Below are 20,983 nucleotides of genomic sequence, written 5' to 3'. Positions count from 1 at the left end.
TAAGATTAAACATCTTTACTTGAACCGAAAAGTACAGTGAAGAAATATTCTTGTTTGTCTTGGAAGACAAAATGTCTATTTGTAAAATTGATGTCATTAACAATGCATACAAACATGGTCATGTCATCAGCTAGATGTAAACCAAGATATGACTGATAACGGTGGATTCTAAAGCATTATGTACAGTTTGTACAATAATAGCCGTTTTAATTGCATGACACTTGCAAATGCTACCTCTTCCTAGGAATGACACTTTAGATCAAGCATATCTACGAGAGAACAGAACTACAGAAAGTATCATGTAAAAAGCTTTTTTTCTTTTTTTAAATGAACATCATTCGGAAAGCCCAACAGCTTGTTCTCGTCGTCCACGATAATGTTACACTCCCAGTCTTGGATCATCCCGACGTCCCTGTGCTGCTGCCAAAGGATTCTCTCTATCTCCCCCCGCGCCGTTCATTGTTCTTCAGAAGAACGTTTAAACCTCCTGAGGGGAAATTCAGCGCAGCTGCAGTTTGTGATGAGAGAGCGTTTGTTGCTTTTGTATGCAGAGAGCTCAATGGAGCGCTGCGTCATGTCAAAGCACACTGGCATCTCCGTGGCTCTCCACCTCAACGCCGCTAAAAAAATACTCCTCCCTCTCGTTCATTCCTTTTCACTTTGATGGGCAAACGCTGCCCGACACTCGCCACCCTTTCCCAACAAGTATAGACGGCAATGTCAAACCAACACTTTGTTTGTGCAAAGGCAACATTTTGTTTATGAGAATATAACAACAATAAAACATAAAGCAACAACTAAAAAACAGTCTCAGCCAAAAATGAAAAAACAAACAAACAAAAGTACAATAGTGCAATTTTTCAGTTTTTTGAACCTCTTCTTCTCCGTGTGGATTTTCAATAGACAGTTAGTGGCGGGTCCGTCTCGGGTTCTTGCTTGGGTTTGGGTTTTGACGCAACAGCTGGTCCCAGCGCTGGCACACAGAAAAACATTAGTCACTTCCCATTGCCCTCTGTATCAGGGGCCTCTTTCCATACGCTCATTCAAAGGCTACACAGTGTTACATTTTATGTCAGCAGGTCAAAGCCATACAACATAGAAATTAATGACACTTTATTATATCTATCTATCTATCTACATATATTTTGACAAAATATTATATATGTATATATATATACATTTATATTCTGTATATATATACACATGTAAGTATTTGGAGGCTTAATAAGACAAAAATAAGTTAGGTATAAAACTGTTCATGATAACTATTCAAGATAAAATACTTCATTACTAGATACAATCACCACAATAAATAATTAAATAAATAACCAAAAATACACAAACAAATAAATAAACCTGTCTATATATATAAATATATGTAACTACATTTATTTTTTATGTTATAAAAATATATTTTAAGTTTTATTTTAAAAATAAATTTGAAATGTTTTTATGTGTTTGTGACAAATATGTATAAATGAAATTTTTATTTCAGAAAAAATATATTTTCTAAAATTTTATTTTTAAAAATATATTTTAAATGTTTTGTGTGTGTGTGTGTGTGTGTGTGTGTATATATATATATATATATATATAATTGAAATAAATAAATAAATAAATAAATGAACTGCCAGATTTGTGAATATATAAAAATAAAAATATTATATGATATATTAATATTAAATATTATATAAATAATTATGCGTTTTACATATATATAGTCAATTAAAATTAAGAATTTTCAAAAAATCATGTTTTTTTTATTCTGCATTCAAAGTAATATCAATCAAACTGCAGTTTGGTTGTTTTGATTAAATAATCATTACAAAAAAGAAAAACTACTGCTCACTAACACAGTGAAAAAACAATAAAAAAAAAACCCCAAAATGTATGGAGAAAAAAAAAAAAAAAAAAAATATATATATATATATATATGTATGAAAGACCAAGTATTTGAATACTTTCTAGTAGTTCCACGTTAGTGGAACATTTTTCTCCACCTGTAGTAACTCTGCTATGACACCTGTGTGAACTTGAGGAGAACTGACTTCATACTTCCACCAAAAATCACCTTGAGACCAATTGATTAAAAGTCTTCAAAACTGGCTATTAAAAAAAAAAGTATCATCAAGCATTATTTGCTTGCAGCTGCTACTTGATTTTATATTTCTGCATCCAGTGCAATAGCTATTTTAAGTGTGACTAAAGTGTTCAAATACTTTTTGGGATCACTGTATTGCAGTGAATGCTATTTTCATACCTTCACTTTCCGTCCCATTTTATCTTTCCACTTCTGTGCAATAGATCCCTCAATGAGCAGCAGTCTGTGGGAGAAATGATTTATGAGAACAGGAATATAACCCACGAATATCCTCATCACATAAATCAGGCCGTTACCTGGACCTTTCCTCGTTTTCATAACCCATGATGATATATTCCTCATTGGCTGCTAGCGGAGGACACAGACACCCCGAGTTATAATAAAGAGTGACGGTGTCTCGAGGGATGTGGACCAGAGAAGATTTCAGGACGTCTTTGACCTCCACAATGGCGCTCAGGTCGTGATTTCTAGTCTTGATCTCTTTCACTCTTGCCCGGATCACTGCAAAGAGAAACAAAGCATGTCCAGGTTTACATATTACAAAAAGTCCTTGGAGTTTTAACTTTATGTTTAGGACAGAAAGAGGATGTGTAAGAAATACTGTCGAGAACTTAAGGTTAACTGTAAAATGAAATTAAGGTCTTACCATAATTGTAATTGTTCTTTGAATATGTCTTTTGAGCAAGCTTTACAGACTTGCATTTGCACCGTTCTGAAAAGTAAAGGTGTTTATGTTTTAAATTTTAGTAAAATAGACTGTAAAGCACTTTGCAATGCCATGTTAAACATATCTGCACATTACATAACATTTAAGATATATGCATGCAAACAAAACTAAAAAACCTAACAAATATAAAACCATTAATGCTTAAATAGCATACCATTAGCTCCTTTGCAGTTGGCATTATGTGAATCCATTGGGAAGTCTGGATTTCCTTCTGTACAACAATGAGAACTGAGATTAATGTTCAGACTGCATTTCATAAATGCATTTTAAAAATATCCTCTTTAAAATTTGCTATATTTATCACAAAGTGATCAAAAATGATCTCACCAGGGTTACATTTTGAAGGGTCTTGATAGTAAGGATTATCTTTAGGGAAGAAATGTTTAAAGATTATTCATTTTAATGATTACAGATATTATAAACAATACCAAAAAAAAAAAAAAAAAAAAAAAAAAAAAAAAAGTAAATATTAGACATACTGTAATTAATAACTAAAGCATATGAATATATAGGGGGAATCCATGCAAAATGAGCCACTTTGGATACTGAGATGAGATAATGCACCTTTCATTATAATAATGTCATATATAATATAGCATAATTAATACTACTCTGTATCAATATAAGATTAGCATCTAGTTTACACCATATAATAATAAAAATAATGATAATAATAAACATTATCGTACACTTTATATATTAAACATATTACATAATATATGCATACAAAAAAAAAGTAAATGTATAAAAATTTGCGTAATTATGAGATGACTGTCAAAAGAGCCCAAATGTACCTCAAAACAAATAAATAAACGACAAAATCAATGATAAATGCATGAATAACCTGGCCCCTCCGCTTTGACTATCGCCTCAGGTGAGATGCACACTCCTCGGTCGTAGACGGGCAGTTCCTCGCAGGCCAGACTCTCCGGCCACGTATGGTTGTACTTCTTCATGACCGGCTCGCAGCCGCACTTGGCCCGCTCGCAGACGGACTTGCAGGGCTTGATAGGGTCGTGCTGGAAGTCGATGGTGCATATGGGCGCGTACATGGCGCACAGGAAGAACAGCAGATCCGGGCTGCACTGGGTGCCCAAGAGCCCCTCGAACTGCTCGATGGCGAGCACGGCGTTGGCCTGCGTGCTGTGATGGAGGTGGTTGGGCATCTTGGTCATGTTCCACGGCATGGTCCTGCACATGGGGATGCGGATGGGCTCGCAGGACGCGGCTGCGGTGTCTCGGGGGATCTCCAGAAGACAGGCGATGGCCAGAACGCAGATGAACATCTCGTAGGAAAACATATTAACACAACTGAGTGATGAAGCTATTTATAATTCACCAAGGGCATACGGAGATCTTCTGGTGCGCTGGAGACTCTTGCGCGTAAAAGCTCCCCAAAAGTTCCTCAAACTAACTTAAGCATACTGAAGTATTGCATCAGATAGGCAGAGAGCGGAAGCTCATATTTTTATATTCTCGCTGAAATAAAGGTGGATAAAAAAGAATTTCTCTCCTGGAAATGGTCGTCGGGATCCTCACTTCAGGAGCGCGCGGGTGGACTGATCTCTCCTCCGGCTCCTGCTGACAGAAAGCGACTGGAAGCAGCTGGAGGAGGAGGAATAAGAGGTGGGCTGGGGACATTAAGCAGCCCACCTCCTCCTCATCACTTCAGTCTCCTGTTGCGCCCTCAAACACAAGACTGTTGACTTACTGCTGCCGTAAAAGACTTCAACAAAGACAAAAGCGCTGTTTGAATAAGTAAAATAGTACTTTGAGTTGTGGACATAAGGAGGTGTTAATTTAAAGGCAGACCTCTAATCAACATCGGTCTGTGTTGATTAGGGCACTACAGTAAGGTAAAAAAAAAAAAAAAAAAAAATGGTCACACTTCACATGATGTTGTAGTGCATTTACAAAAGTAAAGAAGTGTATGTAGGCTAGTTATTTGGAGCTGATGTTTTTGCACATTATGTAGACTAATCTTGACTTAAAATACAAACAAATTTAAACGTTATACTCTGGTTAACCAGTAATTCGCCTTTTTAGCATAGCGTTTATTTATTTATGAGTAAAACTAGGTTTATGGTTAGCATTCATTACACGTTTTACAACAGAAAGCACACAGTCATACCTCAGACTTGATTTTTGGACAAAAACGCTAGCTGCTAGAAAATTATTAAACAAAGACTACAACTACCATAAGGATGTGAGGTAATGTTCTTGACGAATCCGACATCCGTTTGTAGTCTTTATGTAGAAAATTGTTAGCATCTTACGTTTAGCGGCGTATTTGAGGAATGACTGTATGTGATTTATGTTGTGCAACAAAATATTAAAGTCTCCTCAAGAAATGTTAACTACATAATGTACTCATGAATCGAAAAACTGAATTTCTGGGGGACATCAATGACAAAATATGGGCTCAATTTTCAACGTTATACAAATCTGTAATCCTGAAATCAAAATAACCGGTAAGGCTGATTCGCCTTTTAGCACAGCATTTATGTATGTGTATGTATGTATTTATTTATGAGTAAAATAAAGTCTACGGTTAAGATTCATTTCACGTTTTACAGCATAAAGCAGTCATACCTCAGACATTTTCTGAAAAAAAAAAGACAGAAAAATGCCGGGTGCTAGCAAGTCACTAAAAGACTACAACTACCATATGTATGTAACGTTACCTTCAAGACGAATCAGACATCCGTTTGTAGTCTTTATGTAGAAAATTGTTAGCATCTTACGTTTAGCGGCATATTTGAGGAACGACTGTATACATGTTGTGCAACTAAATGTGAAAGTCTCCTCAGGTAACGTTAACTGCTTCATTTACCCATAAATCGAAAAACTGCTAGGCTAAAAACCCATTAGAAATTGGGAACTTGGTGACAAAAAGATTAAGGGCTCAATTTTCATTAAAGTGTTATACACCTTTGTAATCATGAAATCAAACTCGCTGGTTAAACAGTAAGTCTAATTCACCTTTTTAGCATAACGTTTATTTATTTACGAGTAAAATGAGGTCTATGGCTAACATAGAGTTTACGTTTTACAGCACAAAGCACGCATTCATACCAAAGATATGATTTCTAAACAATTCTAGTTGCTAGCAAGTTACTAAACAAAGACTACAACTACCACAAGGATGTGAGGTGATGTTCTTGAAGAGTCCGACATCTGTAGCCTTTTCGTAGAAATGTATTAGCATCTTACGTTTAGCGGCATTTTTGAGGAATGACTGTGCCAATCTGTTGTACAACAAAATGTGAGTCTCTTAAGAGAAATGTTACCTACATAACTTAATTTACTCATAAAACGAAAAGCTAGGCTAAGAACCCATTAGGAATTTCTGAGGGAACTCAATGACAAAAATATTAAGAGCGCAATTTTCATTAAAACATTATACAACTCTAATCGTGAAATAAGTAAGGCTAGTTCGCCTTTTAGCATAGAGTTTATTTACTTATTTACGAGTAAAACAAGGTCTCCGGTTAACATCGATTTAACGTTTTACAGCATTAAGTACAGTCTTAGACATGATTTGTGAAAAAAATATAGCTGCTAGCAAGCTACTAAACAAAGACTACAACTACCATAAGGATGTAACGTTACCTTCGAGACGAATCAGACATCCCTTTGTAGTCTTTATGTAGAAAATTGTTAGCATATTCCATTTAGTGGCATCTTAGAGGAATGACTGTACCTAATCTGTGTAGTACAACAAAATGTTAAAGTCTCCTCAAGAAATGTTAACTACATAACTTCATTTACTCATAAATCGAAAAAGTGCCAAGCTAAAAACCCATTAGGAATTTCCAAGTGAACTCAGTGACTCAAGTGCTAATTCTTTTCTGCGGTTTAGCACCATAAACAGCTCTATTAAGCAAATTCATGAAGTGATATCATCCACCAGATGATATAATCACTGAAATAATGTCGCTATGTACCACAGAATATCAATATGCTATGATATGAATTTAGAACAGCTATGTAGCAAATGGTTTACATGGCGCAGGGCTCAATTATGCAATTTATCAGCAGCAGCAGCATAAAAATTTGATCTGAACTATATTCCAAAAAGGGTCAGGTACACCTCAAATGCGAAGCTAAAAACAGAGTGCTAACAAAAGGTAAAAACAAGTCCATAAAAGTAAATCTAGTCTTTTAAAAACATCTGCAGTGTGCCGTTTGGCTCAGTTTATGTGAGAAGATTTAGACGAGCAGCCTCCGATCAAAGAAGTTCAGCAATGTTCCTGTCGGCTTGGACTAAAAACAGAATAATAAAAATGCTGTATATAGAAGCCATTTTTCATATTCCTGTATAATACAGTGTCAAAATCACACATGCAAACTGTTACAGGGTTTCCACACTTTCACAAATGAATTTTCCATGAACTTGCCAGTGACCTCTAAGGTGTTTTATGCAATAATAATAATAATAATAATTAAATATTAATAAATCATTTAGACAGAAGATGGGAACTGGTTTGACTGAATTATTAAAATGAATCAAACAAATTAAAGCGGACCCAGTCAAACTGCATATGACCTGATGTTTATTCATGTTATGGAAGATACATTGTCATTTCCAAAAAATCCAAAACATATAAAACCGGTTAAGGGAGAGGAAGGGGGAAAACAACTGATAAACATTCAATAAATATGTAAGAATGTTTATTGTAGCTCACAGACAGGTACAATGGAGTGTCAATGCCACAAGGCATCATGAAAGTTAGTTAAAAAATTATACTATGCTTTGTACAAACAACACTAGGTTGCTTTTATAACATGTAGTTATGCACAATTCTGCCGTTTCAATCCAAATGAGATGCTGTTATATCCATTAATTTGGCAAGTATGTCAAAGGAACACAAAGTGTAATGAAAATAAATGCAAATTCACGGAGGGAGAGAGAGAGAGAGAGAGAGAGAGAGAGAGAGAAAGCACGCAGTAACCCACACAGATTAGATCTAGAACAACATCAAAAAAAGAATCACTGTTTCATAGAGGCATCTGTTATCGTAACAAGCATTTAGCATGATGTAGAGTTTTTAATAATTCACCCTTGCCCTCCCCCCACGTCCCAACACGCACAATTAACTATTTAATGTGTTTGTTTCCAAGTTTAACCATTGCAAATGAAAACACAAACCAAAACAAATGGTCAAAATGATACTTAGTGTCACTAGTCCCTGGGATCAAACTCGATTCTTGTAAGTGGTCAATAAACAAATCATTTTCTTTCCCTCTTTATAGTGTCGTAAAAGTTTTGATCCCGTTAAAAGTCTCGAACTGGTAAGACTAAAACATTGGAGAATCCTACAGAGGAATATGGAATGAGGGCTGAAGCATCCGCCCCTCAAGTGCTCTGCGCACGGGAACTCTTACGCGGAAGAAGACACCGACTGCTTGTACACGGCGTGGTAGGCGTTCCGGAGCAGGACGTACGGGAAGCAGGATTCCAAGAGGTCCATGGTGAGGAATGGTGATTCTTGAACGATCTAGACAAAAACAATCATGTTCAGAACAGATGGTGAGGCCGACGGGATTGAGATGTAACTGCCGCTGCAAGTGACGCACGTGGGTTCGTTTTAAAAAACCCGCTTTCCATTACACTCTTAATTCTGCAGATTGCGCTTCAAAGACTGAAAAATCCCATGGACAAATCTCCCGCAAGACTTGCAGATCAAAAGAGCTGTGTGACTCTCAAACACAAACAACAGAAACTTTAGCACATTTTCCCAGTCATCAGATGGTCATCAAAAAAAAAAAAAAAAAAAAAAAAAAAGTGTTTTTTTTTTTTTTTTTTTTGGTTACGGATTTAAAAAAAAAAGGATGGAAATATGGAGAAATAGAGTGAACCAAAGCAGTTGGTTTGGTTCTTTTCCCGTTTCATTTTCTCCATAGGGATTTCAAAACATTCTTCAGTTCTAAGCATTGAACCAAACTGTTCCGCTCGGAGAACAGTCACATTATTACAGCATTTGGTTCAAAGCAATCAAGTTTGCGACAAAAAGACAGACAATTCTAATTAATATTGTTTATAAGGAAATTAACTACTTATGCTGTAAAGCATTGTGAAGTTATGATAAAACTACCGACTGTAATCCCTGCTAAGCATAAAAATACAAATAGCATTTTTTTTAATTATATATATATATATACATACACACACACATATATATATATATATATACACACACACACATATATATGTATATATATATACACACATATATACACACACACACACACATATACATACACACACAACCAGTCAAAAGTTTTTGAACAGTAAGTCTCTTCTGCTCACCAAGTCTGCTGTTTTTAATCCAAAGTACAGCAAAAACTGTAATATTGTGTTTTTTGTGTTTTTCAGGATTCTTTGATGAATAGAAAGATCCAAAGATCAGCATTTATCTAAAATAAAAAGCTTTTGTAACATTATACACTATACCATTCAAAAGCTTGGAGTCAGGATACTTTTTTTGGAAAATAAATTATAGGAATTAATACTTTTATTTAGCAAGGCTGCTTCAAAAGTGATGATAAAGACATTTATAATGCTACAAAAAAATTCTATTTCAGATAAATGCTGTTCTTCTGAACTTTCCATTCAGCAAAGAAACCTGAAAAAAAATTCTACTCTGCTGTTTTCAAAATAATAGTAATAAATGTTTATTTGTGCAACAAATCAGATTATTAGATAGAATTCTTAAGGATCATGTGACTGCAGTAATAATGTTAAAAATTCAGCTTTGAAATCACAGGAATAAATTACATTAAAACATTCAAATAGAAAACAGTTATTTTAAACAGAAAAAATATTTCAAAATTGTACTGTTTTAGCTGTACTTTGAATCAATTTTTTTAATAATAAATAAAAAGAAAACAAGTAGAGGGAACTGAAAAAGAATAGAGAACACTAGTGTTAGAGGGTCATTTTTATATATTACACAAAAGTCTCATGCTCGCTATTTGCACTGATCAAAGATAGAGTAAAATCAATTATTATTTATAGTTTGAAATTGTATTATTTTATTTTCAATATATTTTAAATTGTGATTTATTCCTGTGATGCAAAGCTGAATTTTCAGCATCATTACTCCAGTCTTCACTGTCACGTGATCCTTTAGAAATCAATCTAATATGCTGATTTGGTGAAACATATCTCATTATTCAGTGTTGAAAACAGTTTTTGCAGCTTTTTTGTGCAAATCATGATACATTTTACAAGATTCTTTGATTACGTTAAACCGCATTTATTTAAAATGGAAATCTTTTTTCCCCAAATATGTCATTTCAACATGTACTGGAAATCACATCATTCATCAGGCTGTGATTTGTTTCTCCACGGTGGAGTTTCCTTTAAGATATTTTTACTCCTGCAACACTGATTTTTTTTTGTTTGTTTTTTAAAGTTTAAATGACAAAATAACCTTTTTTTTTTAATAGAAAACTTGAAATCAAAGCGACTTTTACAGAAGTATATATCATATATAATTAAAATCCTCACAGCATATGATATAGCATCTTGAATAATTAATTCATTATCATTAAAAATAGATTTGTCAACGGAGAAATTGATTGCACTGTTGCAGACCATTATGAAACGCTCTGTCTTTTGTCTTGCAACAGAGGTGTGGAATCACTCACCATGTCCAGGAGCAGGTAAACAGACTCCCTGTTCCGTGTAGTGGTTTTATCCGTCTCCTGTCCAATCTTCAGCAGGCTGGAGGAGGCGAGCTGTGGGAGAGAATTACAGGGTTTTATTAAGCTGCAAAGTCCCATAGAGAGAGTTGCATAAATGGAGTGTTCATTGTTCACATGTTGAATGAAATGAAATGAAATGAAAAAGCTTTAAGCCAGGAATTAGGACAATTCCAGCTAATGCGGTTACTTACGGCGAGGAACTCTTTGAGGCGATCCTCTATGCTGCCCTTGTGGATAGTGAACAGAGCAGCGGCAATCTGGTTTATCGCTTTAGCCAGACAGTGAATGTTGTTGCAGTGACCTTAAAAGATTTATAGAGGGTTAATACACACGCACACACGATAAAAGCCATGCGCATTAAAACGCGTCATTCCAGCGAACCGCAGTTCAAACAGCACAGATGTAATCAGATTTCATTCGCAGCGGTTCAGCGCGAGTCTGAAATGTAAAAATTGGTACCTTCTATTGCGGGACTGTACTGCGACATCACGTTGCTGGCCAGGGTCGGCATGGAAACGGCCACGAAGACCATCAACAGGCAGGCGATCTTGTACTCCTCCTCCGGGCTAATATTTTCTGTTGCGAACACAGAGAATCGAGTTCATGAGTTTTCCTTTAGGTAACTCCGAGAAACACTGACGTGCTGCCATTGTGAGATGGCAGGGAAATTGCAGCGATTGCATTTCTCTCTCTGGACAGTGTCCGAAAATCTGCACGAAGGGCCAAGAAAAACGGCACCAATGTCCAAAAATTAACTCTTATTTATGTTATTAGTGCAACAGCGTTTGGGAGTGATTCAATTAAGTCTAGTTCGAGTTGACTCGCTATTTAGATAGTAAACAGAAGACGTTTGGATTGAACCATCAGGGGAATAGAACAAAAACATCAGTGCTGGCCAAGAGGCCCTGGAGGGTCTGGGCTGCTCTGAGAAAATGAAAGCTGTTCACCGGAGAGCTTTGCTCAATTCTGGAGAACTGCTATGTGGAATGAGGTACGTTTAAGTGCACAAGCCTCTTCTCAGGAAGCCGATTCCTCGAATGGGCTCTAATGCCTGATGAGAGCTTGATAAGCAATGCTGCACAGATGCATCTGAAAACAGCTGCGCAAGGGAAGCTACTTTGAAACTAGCTTCGCAAACCATAAAGACGCACAGCATTTCAAGCATTGCTAAATCTTTACAATAAGGTTGCACAATGTGCAATACAGTGCAATTTTACATACGCTAGCATTTACAATAAATTACTCACCCCGTGTCATCCAAGATGCTCATGCCTTTCTTTTTTTCAGTCGAAAAGAAATTAAGGAAACCATTCTAGAATTTTTCTCCATATAGTGGATTTCAATAGGAGCCAATGGGTTGAAGGTCCAAACTGCAGTTTCAAAGCAGCTTTAAAGGGCTCTACACAATCCCAGCTGAGAAATAAGGGTCTTATTTAGCGAAACGATTGGTCTTTTTCTCAGAAAAATAAAAATGTACATACGTTTTAACCCCAAAGGCTGATCTTGCACTAGCTCTGCTTCCACAACTTCACATATTATGTAATCACACGGTAAAGGTCACACGTGACGTAGGCGTAAAACGCCCTTTATAAAAAAAAAAAAAAAAAAAAAAAAATTGGACAATTTTGAAGTTGGAGGAGAAGATGAGATGGAGTATTTTACCCTACCCTCCTTTTTTGAACCGAAGTACACAGGTGAAGAACTAACCAATGTGACCTTTCCAACATGATTACGTAGACGTGCATCACAGAGCTAGTGCAAGAAGAGCATTTGTGGTTAAAAAGTTTTTTAGAAAATGACCAATTATTCCATGAGATAAGACTGGGATCATGTAGAGCCCTTTGAAGCTGCGATGAAACTGCAGTTTGGACCTTCAATCCATTGGCTCCAATTAAAGTCCACTATATGGAGAAAAATCCTGGAAAGACATGAGCATCTTGGATGACATGGGGGTGAGTAAATTATCAGGAAATTTTCACTCTGGAGTGAACTAATCCTTTAAATGGTTTTAAAACAAAAAAAACAAAAAAAACTTTAAAATATATTTTATATTCTTATGTTATATGATAAAAAAATACAGTACAAATATTGTGAAATATTACTGCAATTAATTTTATTTTATCATATTTTAATATAATTTGTTCTTATAGTGGTACTGCTGAATTTTCAGCATGTTGAAAACCGTTGCCTAATTTTTGCATATATGAAATTTCATTATTTGAAATGAAATGTTTTCATAACATAATAAAGGTTTTTAGTTACTTTTGAGGAATATAATGCATCCTTGCTGAATAAAAGTATCAATTTATTTCTTTATTAATTTATTAATAAACCATATAAATCAAAATAATGAGCCTTTAATTGCCTACATAGCCTAATAAGCGCTCAAGTACACGAAAAAAAAGCTTGCCACAGCGCACTGGCAGAAGTAAGGATTATGAATGTGTCGGAAAAAAACAGCAAGGAGACTGCATTAACGTTTGAATAATTTATTGATAAACTAGTGGTTTCTTTGTTTTCAGCTTAAGAGATGAAGTCGGCGACACTGACTTGTCATCTCCGCAACAGTGATGCACCTGTATGCGTGTTTCATACGGATGACATAATATGAGCATATTTGTTTTTTATTTAAACTGGTTCATTTGAAAGTAGATTTCACTCTCTGTAGATATATTTTTTATGTTACTAAGGCAAGTATACATGGAGGTTCGAAGTTTCATGCTCAAGTTTACAGAGACTGAGACGGCAGAAAGCACATCCTGTTTGCTTTCATTATTTTACAAAATCACAACGTTTCGTTGTTATTGTGAGTGCACACAAATAAACAGTCTCTTTACATATTCGAAAGATGTATTACTTTTATCTGTATAACCAAAAATGACAGTATTTTAAGAGCAAGTGAACGCATCGGCGACTCCATCTGTCATGCAGTGACATTTTTCTAGATTAACATTAGATTGAGCTGCCATATAAAGTTGCTACTACATACATCTTTCAGATGAACTATTAGGGGCAGCCCTACAGAGTATAAAAAAATACTACTTGGGGTGTAACGATACATGTATTTGTACCGCACCTTCACGGTACGGGCATCACGGTTCAGTGCATGAGGCCTTAAAACGAATACAGGCAATTCACCCTCAATCCAGAAGGGGGTGCCCGTAGTAATGCAACTCCGTTCGAGAACTGCCAGAAAAAGAACAGCGAATGGCAGGAGTTGTGCACTTGAAAACAAAGTCCACTAGACAGTGATCATGTGCTGTTTATGAACGCGTCTCTCACTGACAAAGGAGTATAACATTAACTTAAAGGCTTGTGCACTCAACTGTCTGCGAAATGGAGCTTTGTTCTCTTGTATCCTACTGCTCTCATTCAGCACAAATCCAAATATTCCATAATATTTTCATATTTGCGATGCATCCAAATGCTAAACTATTCTAACGGTGACACAGCGAGGCGGGGGCGCTGATGTTTGGTTCACTGTGTTTTATTTTGATAAAGTACAGACTGCGCTGTCAAGTTAGCAATGCTAGAAGCCTGGAACTGATATGTTTTGTGTTATTGTGCGCGAGCTCCAACTTTCCTCATACCAGCAAAATCAACTTAAACAAAAAAGAAATAGAATGTCGCTTTCTGCCATTTGAGTTTCCTTTGTCACAAAACTGAACTGAAGCTCAGTAAATATAGGCTGTTACGTGTCGCAGTTTTTCCCCATGTCTATCAGTTAACTAAATTAAATATATTTCAAGCATTTATTCCTTGTATGTATATTTGTACTGCAGATTTTATAGCCTATATATGACATTAATTTGATATAATATTTAGTATTTTCACATGTAGGTGGAAAAAATTGTAATTTGTTCTACTGTCTGTTTAAAATAAATGAAAAGAAACCTATCATAGTAGATTTGTTTTTTTTTTCATTTGTACCGAGATCGAACCGAACCGTGAACCTCAAACCGAGGTACATACTGAACCTTGACATCTGTGTACCATTACACCCCTATTAAATACACATTCCCATTAAAAGATGATGTAAAACGCCTTGCATAGACTCAATTGTATTACCGAATTGTTTTTGAACCAAAACAACCTGATCTGACTCATTAAAATGAAGTGTGTTTGATTATCGCCTCAATTTTGCATGTTGGTAAAGTAGCTCTGTAATACATTGTGGCAAAAAAAATGTTTTCAGCATTTATAAGCCATGCATCATTATTAAGTCACATTACACTGTTACAAAAGTTAGTAGTTATGGGCAAAGCAATGCAGTTTCTAACATAACCAAGTACTATCACACTACAGAAAATGTTAAGTGGCATTTTTATTTAGCTACTCTTCAGCATTGAAAAGGACACTCATGAGACAGATCTCCTATGCATAGATATTTTTATTATTTTTAACTCTTGAGGTTGTGGTTAAGATAGGGCTGGCCATCTGAGGTTTGAAACTTTCTTGTGAAATCATTCACCACAGAAATGACATGGTAAACTGATACTGTGACCAAAGTGAACATGGGTGTGGATGTAATGTATGTTTCTGAGCGTGCCTTACAGCGTGAGGTTACGCTGTAATCACAGTGCAAGCGAACATCCTAGCGCTGCAGTACTTGACCAGATTAGACCCGATATAAACCATGTGATACCACTTAACGTTTCAACACAAACCAAACCTTTTTTACAGCCAGCTAGCTTGCATCCAAGGTCTTAATACAGGGATTTCTGGTAAATCATTTGGCATGAAACGGCCTTTAGATTTGAGCAACAAAGTGCACTTTGGAAAAAGGATTCCTGTTCAACTTTTCTTTCAAGTACATGCACACCGACGTCACACTAAGTACCTATTTTGTAGAAAGTGCTGATGAAAGCTGAATTCCAAAAGCAGGCGCTCTGCGTTCTAGAGCAAAAACACCTGACGCATATCGGTACATCGGCATAATCTGTGCTTTCTTAGGAGGCCAAAACTTAAGAACTTCCAGTTACGGCGTTTTATTTTCCTCTGACTGGTGAGCCAGTTTATATTTTAGTGCCAAAAAGTTACATCTGGGTTAGAAATGGCCTGAAGTGCATTACCATTTCAAATGATCTGAAATAACCTACCAGACTTCTGGGAAGACAGAGCCACAACCAGGGCAGGGTCGATCTCACAGGGCAGGCCTGCGGCAGAAGACAGCTCGTACACGTTCATGGCGACCTGAGAAAAGGGAGAATTTCAGATCCGCAGCCCATCATAACTACTGATGGCAAGTCTGAACGTCACCTACCTTCATGTCAGTTTCACGAGGAATGTGGTCTTTGAAGTCTTCCACGGAGCTCACCAGGAAGGGAATGTGGCAGGACAGCACCTGAAGAAAAAGACACATCTGTGATTAGAGCTCATTTGGGCTACGACGATTTTGAACAAAGGAATAGTTAAATAGTTACGAAAAGTGTGAACAACCTCGTCATTCCAATGCTGAATTATTTTCTTTTTCCTTTAACTCAAAAGTCAGAAGTTCTTTTTGGAGGTTGATCAGTGTCTTCTAACACTGTTGCCATGGGTTGTTTTTCATGTCCGCTGGCACCAATAACGTAATATTTAGCCCCTGGAATGCTAATTTGACCAGGGGAACCCCGCCAAAAAAATGTGTATTTTACCCACCTGGAGTGTGATTTTTAACAGGGGACCCCCTCAAAATGCGATTGGCTTACTTTTGGACTAGTTTTGAGTAGCAGCTGGGCGGGTTTTGTTGTGAAAATCTGGCAACCCTGAGGTTGACAGTACACATCATCATTATTCCTGTTTACTTGGGATGTAACAATATTATCAATATCGCCCCCAATAACGTAATATTTAACCCCTGGAAAGCTAATTTGACCAGGGGAACCCAACCAAAAATGTGTATTTTACCCCTCCGAAACGTGATTTTTAATGGGGGACCCCCTCCAAAATGTGATTGGGCTACTTCTGGGCTAGTTTTAAGTAGCAGTTGGGCGGGTTTTGTTGTGAAATCTCTGGCAACCCTGAGGTTGACAGTACACGTCGTCATCATCCCTGTTTACTAGGAATGTAATGATATTATCAATATAATAATCGCCCCCAGTAACATAATATTTAGCACCTGGAATGCTAATTTGACCAGGGGAACCCCACCAAAAAATGTGTATTTTACCCCCCCACAGAACGTGATTTTTAATGGGTGACCCCCTTCAAAATGTGATTGGACTACTTTCGGGCTAGTTTTGAGTAGCAATTGGGCTATGTTGTGAAAATCTGGTAACCCTGAGGCTGACAGTACACATCCACATCATCATCATCATCCCTGTTTAGTAGGGATGTTATGATGATGATATTATCAATATAGTGATATCGCGATAGCAAAACATGGTCACATGACAATATGAAACAATTGGGTCATTATGCTTTGACACAGTATCTGTCAAACAAACTAAAACTGAAAAGTACAATATAGCTTAATCCTTTCATCAAGTCTGAGACACATTTCAGGCGATGAGCTCGTGATCCGGTATTTTTGAGGCCTCAGAACGTCTCTGTTCACAGTAAATGAATGCAGTGAACCTGTTTATTGCATAAACTGTGAATTTAGAGCACGTTTGACAACGCAAACGCCACCAGTTATGCTTTATTTACGCAGCAGATGATTACAGCATTTCACTAGATTTGTATTGAGACGTGTTTTTGTAAGCCTGTTTTCACTGAAGCTGGAGTTTTCCTTCTGTTTCCACCAAAATAAAATCTTAAAAGTGCAGAATGAACTGCCGACAACTAGCGGTTTAAATGGGTAACGTTACTGCAGTCCAAATTAAAAATATCTCTTTCAAGTGTAGAAATTAGGAAATAAGCATTGTAATTTCCCTACTTGGAGCTCTTAATTTTAAACTCTTAAAGTGCATTAGAATAATTTAACTTTACAATGTACAAAATTCCAATTTTTAAAAATATCGCAATAAATATTGTGTCGTGGACTTCATATCGCAATATTATCGTATTGTGAGATTTTGATATCATTACATCCCTACTGTATACTGTATGAAAAATAACAGCTTGGACATTCTACAAAACATTTTATGCATTTGATGAAAGAAAAAAGCTAATACAATATTGGAATGAGTGAGACATACAGCATCTTTCTGTAAGCCGAAATGGTGTAAGTGTAGAGCGAGTCATGAGAAAAACAAAACAAGACGTCTCGATAACAACTCACATCTCGGAGAGCTTCCTGAGCCAGAGAGCGGAATGACAAAATCACACCGATGATGGTCATCCGTTTCAGCACGCTGTCGACCGCTACAGAAATAGAAGACAAGTCATATTAATATCTTCCAAAAATAGGCCATTTTCTTCCTTTAGAACCACTAAAAATAGGTCTGCAGGTGGTGTGTATATGGGCCACATTCCTCAGACGGGATCACATTTGAGCTCGGTAATATGACTGTATGAGGACAAGCCATAAAAAAAAATAGCACAAATAGCTCTGCGAAGAGGGCCCTGTCTGCCGTGATTGTTATTATAGCTCATACCGTGACATTCCAAACAGCTATTGTCTAATACAGTGCTTCTCGTGGACACGACTGGAAATTTACAATATCTAAAATATACAAAATATTTCATTTTAATTGCCATTTTTATATTTTTGGAGTTTTATTTGTCATTTCAGATCTCGTCTCATGACTATAAAACTATTTCGATATGTGAGCCTCTTCTCATTAAAACTCATTCTGGCAAGAAACCGCTGTTTTGACAGGAAGACATATAAAGTAACCAAACACAGTTTGCTTTGTTTTTACATGCTGTTCATGGGCAGATTAATCTAAAGTAGATCAGAGACCAGCAGAAAGAGAAAAAATATGGAGGTTATTTCACGAGCAAAGCAGATTAATATAATAATAATAATAATAATAATAATATGTGTGACTTGTGAACCACAAAACCAGTCATAATGGTCAATTGTTTGAAAGTAAGATTAATTAAGATAAGGTAAATAAGGTTTCCACTGATGTATGGTTTGTTAGGACAATATTTGACCGAGATACGACTACTTGAAAATCTAGAATCTGAGGGATCAAAATATTGACAAAATCACCTTTAAAGTTGTCCAAATTAAGTTCTTAGCAATGCATATTACTAATTAAAAAATATGCGTTAATATATTTATGGTAGGAAATTTACAAAATATCTTTATGGAACATGATCTTTACTTAATATCCTAATGATTTGTGGCATAAATGAAAAATCGACAAATGTATTGTTGGCTATTGCTACAAATATACCCATGCTACGTACGACTGGTTTTGTGGTCTAAGGTCACATATGAATACATGCCACCATTGAAAAGTTTGGGGTTGGTTTTTGAAAGAAGTAGTACAATTACAATTAGTTACTGAGTTTTTTTTATTTAACATTTAACATTTCTTTGATGGCAAAGCTGAATTTTCAGCATCATTACTCCAGTCTTCAGTGTCACATGATCCTTCAGAAATCATTCTAATATGCTGATTTCCTGCTCTCTTATTATCATCAATATTGAAACAAGTTGTGCTGCTTAATATTTTTTTGGAAACTGTGATACATTTTTCCAGAATGCATTATCTTGTAATATAATAAATGTATTTTGCTGTCAACAAATAATAATTTGTTTACAAATCTTACGGACCCCAACTTTTCAATGGTATTGTATTTAATTAAAAGTGCCACAACTGATACGCACATGTGAGCCGCTTAAAGAGTGCAGCCATGTGGTCCGGCTTGTCGAAGCTGGTCCTCATCTGGGTCAGAACCTCTACATTGTCCACCACAAGTTTCTGTAAGGGCGACAAACGACAGTATGATGAGTAAGCAGGAAAAAATTATGCGAATATGTCTGAAGCAGTCCGAAGTATATATTTCCAGAGGAGGACATCATAAGCTACATGCACCTTTAAAGAAATGAAAATCTAAGAACAGCTGACTGCCAGAAAGCAATTTTAATTTGAAAACCGAAACAAATGCTGTCAATTGAACCCAGAAAATTACTTTTAACAGCAAAGCTGAACAATCTTGAACAGTAGCCGATTAAAGGCATGAAATCGCCTGAGACGGAAATGGGGAAGAAACGCAAGAGAGCGAGTTCGCATGTCAACAAATGATTTGCGTAATTTGAGCTCTGAGAGAAAACACGTTCCGCGTTAAAGTCCTTCGGTGAACATGGTGCAGAATAGAAATGCAAAATAAACCATTTCACTCCACAGCTGATTGTGGGTCAGATAGGAAACTTGGTTCTCTTTCCCCCAAATTACTTTCAGCTGAAGGAGAGAGGTTTGCATGTTGAACATCACTGACATGTGCCAAGCCTGTGTTCACACACTTTGCTTGGTGCTTGTTGCTCAAGAAACTTTTATAATGCAGTGGACTGTTTCAATTACATATATCACGCATTTGCAGATCAGCTGCCATTAATGAATGAAATGTATTTTGAAAGGCTTTTACAAACAGATGGACTGCCAAAAAAAGAAAAAGAAAAGTCCATTCCTTAATCATTGTGTCAGGGGGTGCAAACAATACACTATTCATTCCTCATGAGGAAGGCTTTACCTTCGATGCAATCAAACTAGCATTTGGTTCAGGTTTGATCACAATTACCATTAATTTATTATTGCTGACAGTTCTCAGTTGTTGTTGTCTAGATGTTATGCAATAACTCACAGTGAGGGGAACTGCTACCTAAACTCTGTTCCCGGAAAACAGGCCCACATGGAATCTGTGGCTGCAATAATCCACAAAAGGCTCTTCGTATTTCCACTAAATTGGGACGTCCAATCATTCAAGTTCTACACGACCTCTTGTGTTTTGGTTTTACATATTTGGATAATTTAACCATGTTTTACAAATGTACTACTCTCAGCAATGTTTTAAGGTCAAGAGCTTCAAAACATTGTTCTGTGTTTAAAAATCAGCAGAAGGTCACACATTTTCTCCTAAAATACTAAAAAAAAAAAAAAAAAAAAAAAAAAAGCATTCATTTATTTGCTAAAAAAGGCTGCATTTATTTGCTAAAAAAACCCCAAAACAAAACAGTAATTTTATTCTAATTAAAAAAAATAAATAAATAAATAAAATAATACATTTGTCAATATCAAAAACCATTTGTGCTTAATAGTTTTATGGAAACTGTGATTCAAATTTCTATTTTAAAAACACAATATTAAACCAAACAATTAAACCAAAAACAAATAATAAGGTCACAGATTCAGTCTAGATTTTTCCTAAAAAAATAAAAATAAATAAAAATAATAATAAGCAAGATAATAATAAAGCCAAATAATAGGGAAGCACAATATTATTATTAATAAAAAAAGACAGATTCAGTCTAGACCTGCCAGTCAGAGATTTTTCCCAAAAGGAATAATAATAATAAAATCAAATAGTGATGTTTTTAAATAAATAACTCAAAAATAGGGATGAAC

The 20,983-nt window shown here is 36.0% G+C and overlaps 2 protein-coding genes across 5 annotated transcripts in view; both read right to left on the bottom strand.

The window, feature by feature from the left end:
* frzb (frizzled related protein) lies at positions 1-4,562 on the bottom strand. Its single transcript, XM_051118704.1, has 7 exons — positions 3,673-4,562; positions 3,156-3,194; positions 2,983-3,039; positions 2,748-2,813; positions 2,398-2,602; positions 2,261-2,324; positions 1-973 (listed from the first exon to the last, which is right to left on the bottom strand). The coding sequence occupies exons 1-7, from the start codon at positions 4,127-4,129 to the stop codon at positions 908-910; spliced, it is 954 nt and encodes a 317-aa protein (XP_050974661.1). The 5' UTR covers positions 4,130-4,562; the 3' UTR covers positions 1-907.
* A 2,802-nt stretch (positions 4,563-7,364) lies between these two features.
* The window catches only part of nckap1 (NCK-associated protein 1), a 56,979-nt gene continuing 43,360 nt past the window's right edge, over positions 7,365-20,983 (bottom strand). For all 4 annotated transcript variants that reach the window (XM_051118700.1, XM_051118701.1, XM_051118702.1 and 1 more), the window contains 8 exons: positions 19,249-19,342; positions 17,746-17,828; positions 15,805-15,885; positions 15,641-15,734; positions 11,001-11,117; positions 10,733-10,842; positions 10,485-10,574; positions 7,365-8,329 (listed from right to left, as the gene is read on the bottom strand). In XM_051118700.1, the coding sequence (XP_050974657.1) occupies positions 8,213-8,329; positions 10,485-10,574; positions 10,733-10,842; positions 11,001-11,117; positions 15,641-15,734; positions 15,805-15,885; positions 17,746-17,828; positions 19,249-19,342 (786 nt within the window). In that variant the 3' untranslated portion in view covers positions 7,365-8,212. The remainder of the gene's footprint in view (positions 8,330-10,484; positions 10,575-10,732; positions 10,843-11,000; positions 11,118-15,640; positions 15,735-15,804; positions 15,886-17,745; positions 17,829-19,248; positions 19,343-20,983) is intronic.

Source organism: Labeo rohita, chromosome 9, assembly GCF_022985175.1.
Source record: "Labeo rohita strain BAU-BD-2019 chromosome 9, IGBB_LRoh.1.0, whole genome shotgun sequence".
NCBI classification, from domain to species: domain Eukaryota; kingdom Metazoa; phylum Chordata; class Actinopteri; order Cypriniformes; family Cyprinidae; genus Labeo; species Labeo rohita.
Note: the sequence above shows the minus strand (reverse complement) of the source record. Positions and strands in the feature narration are given on the sequence as shown.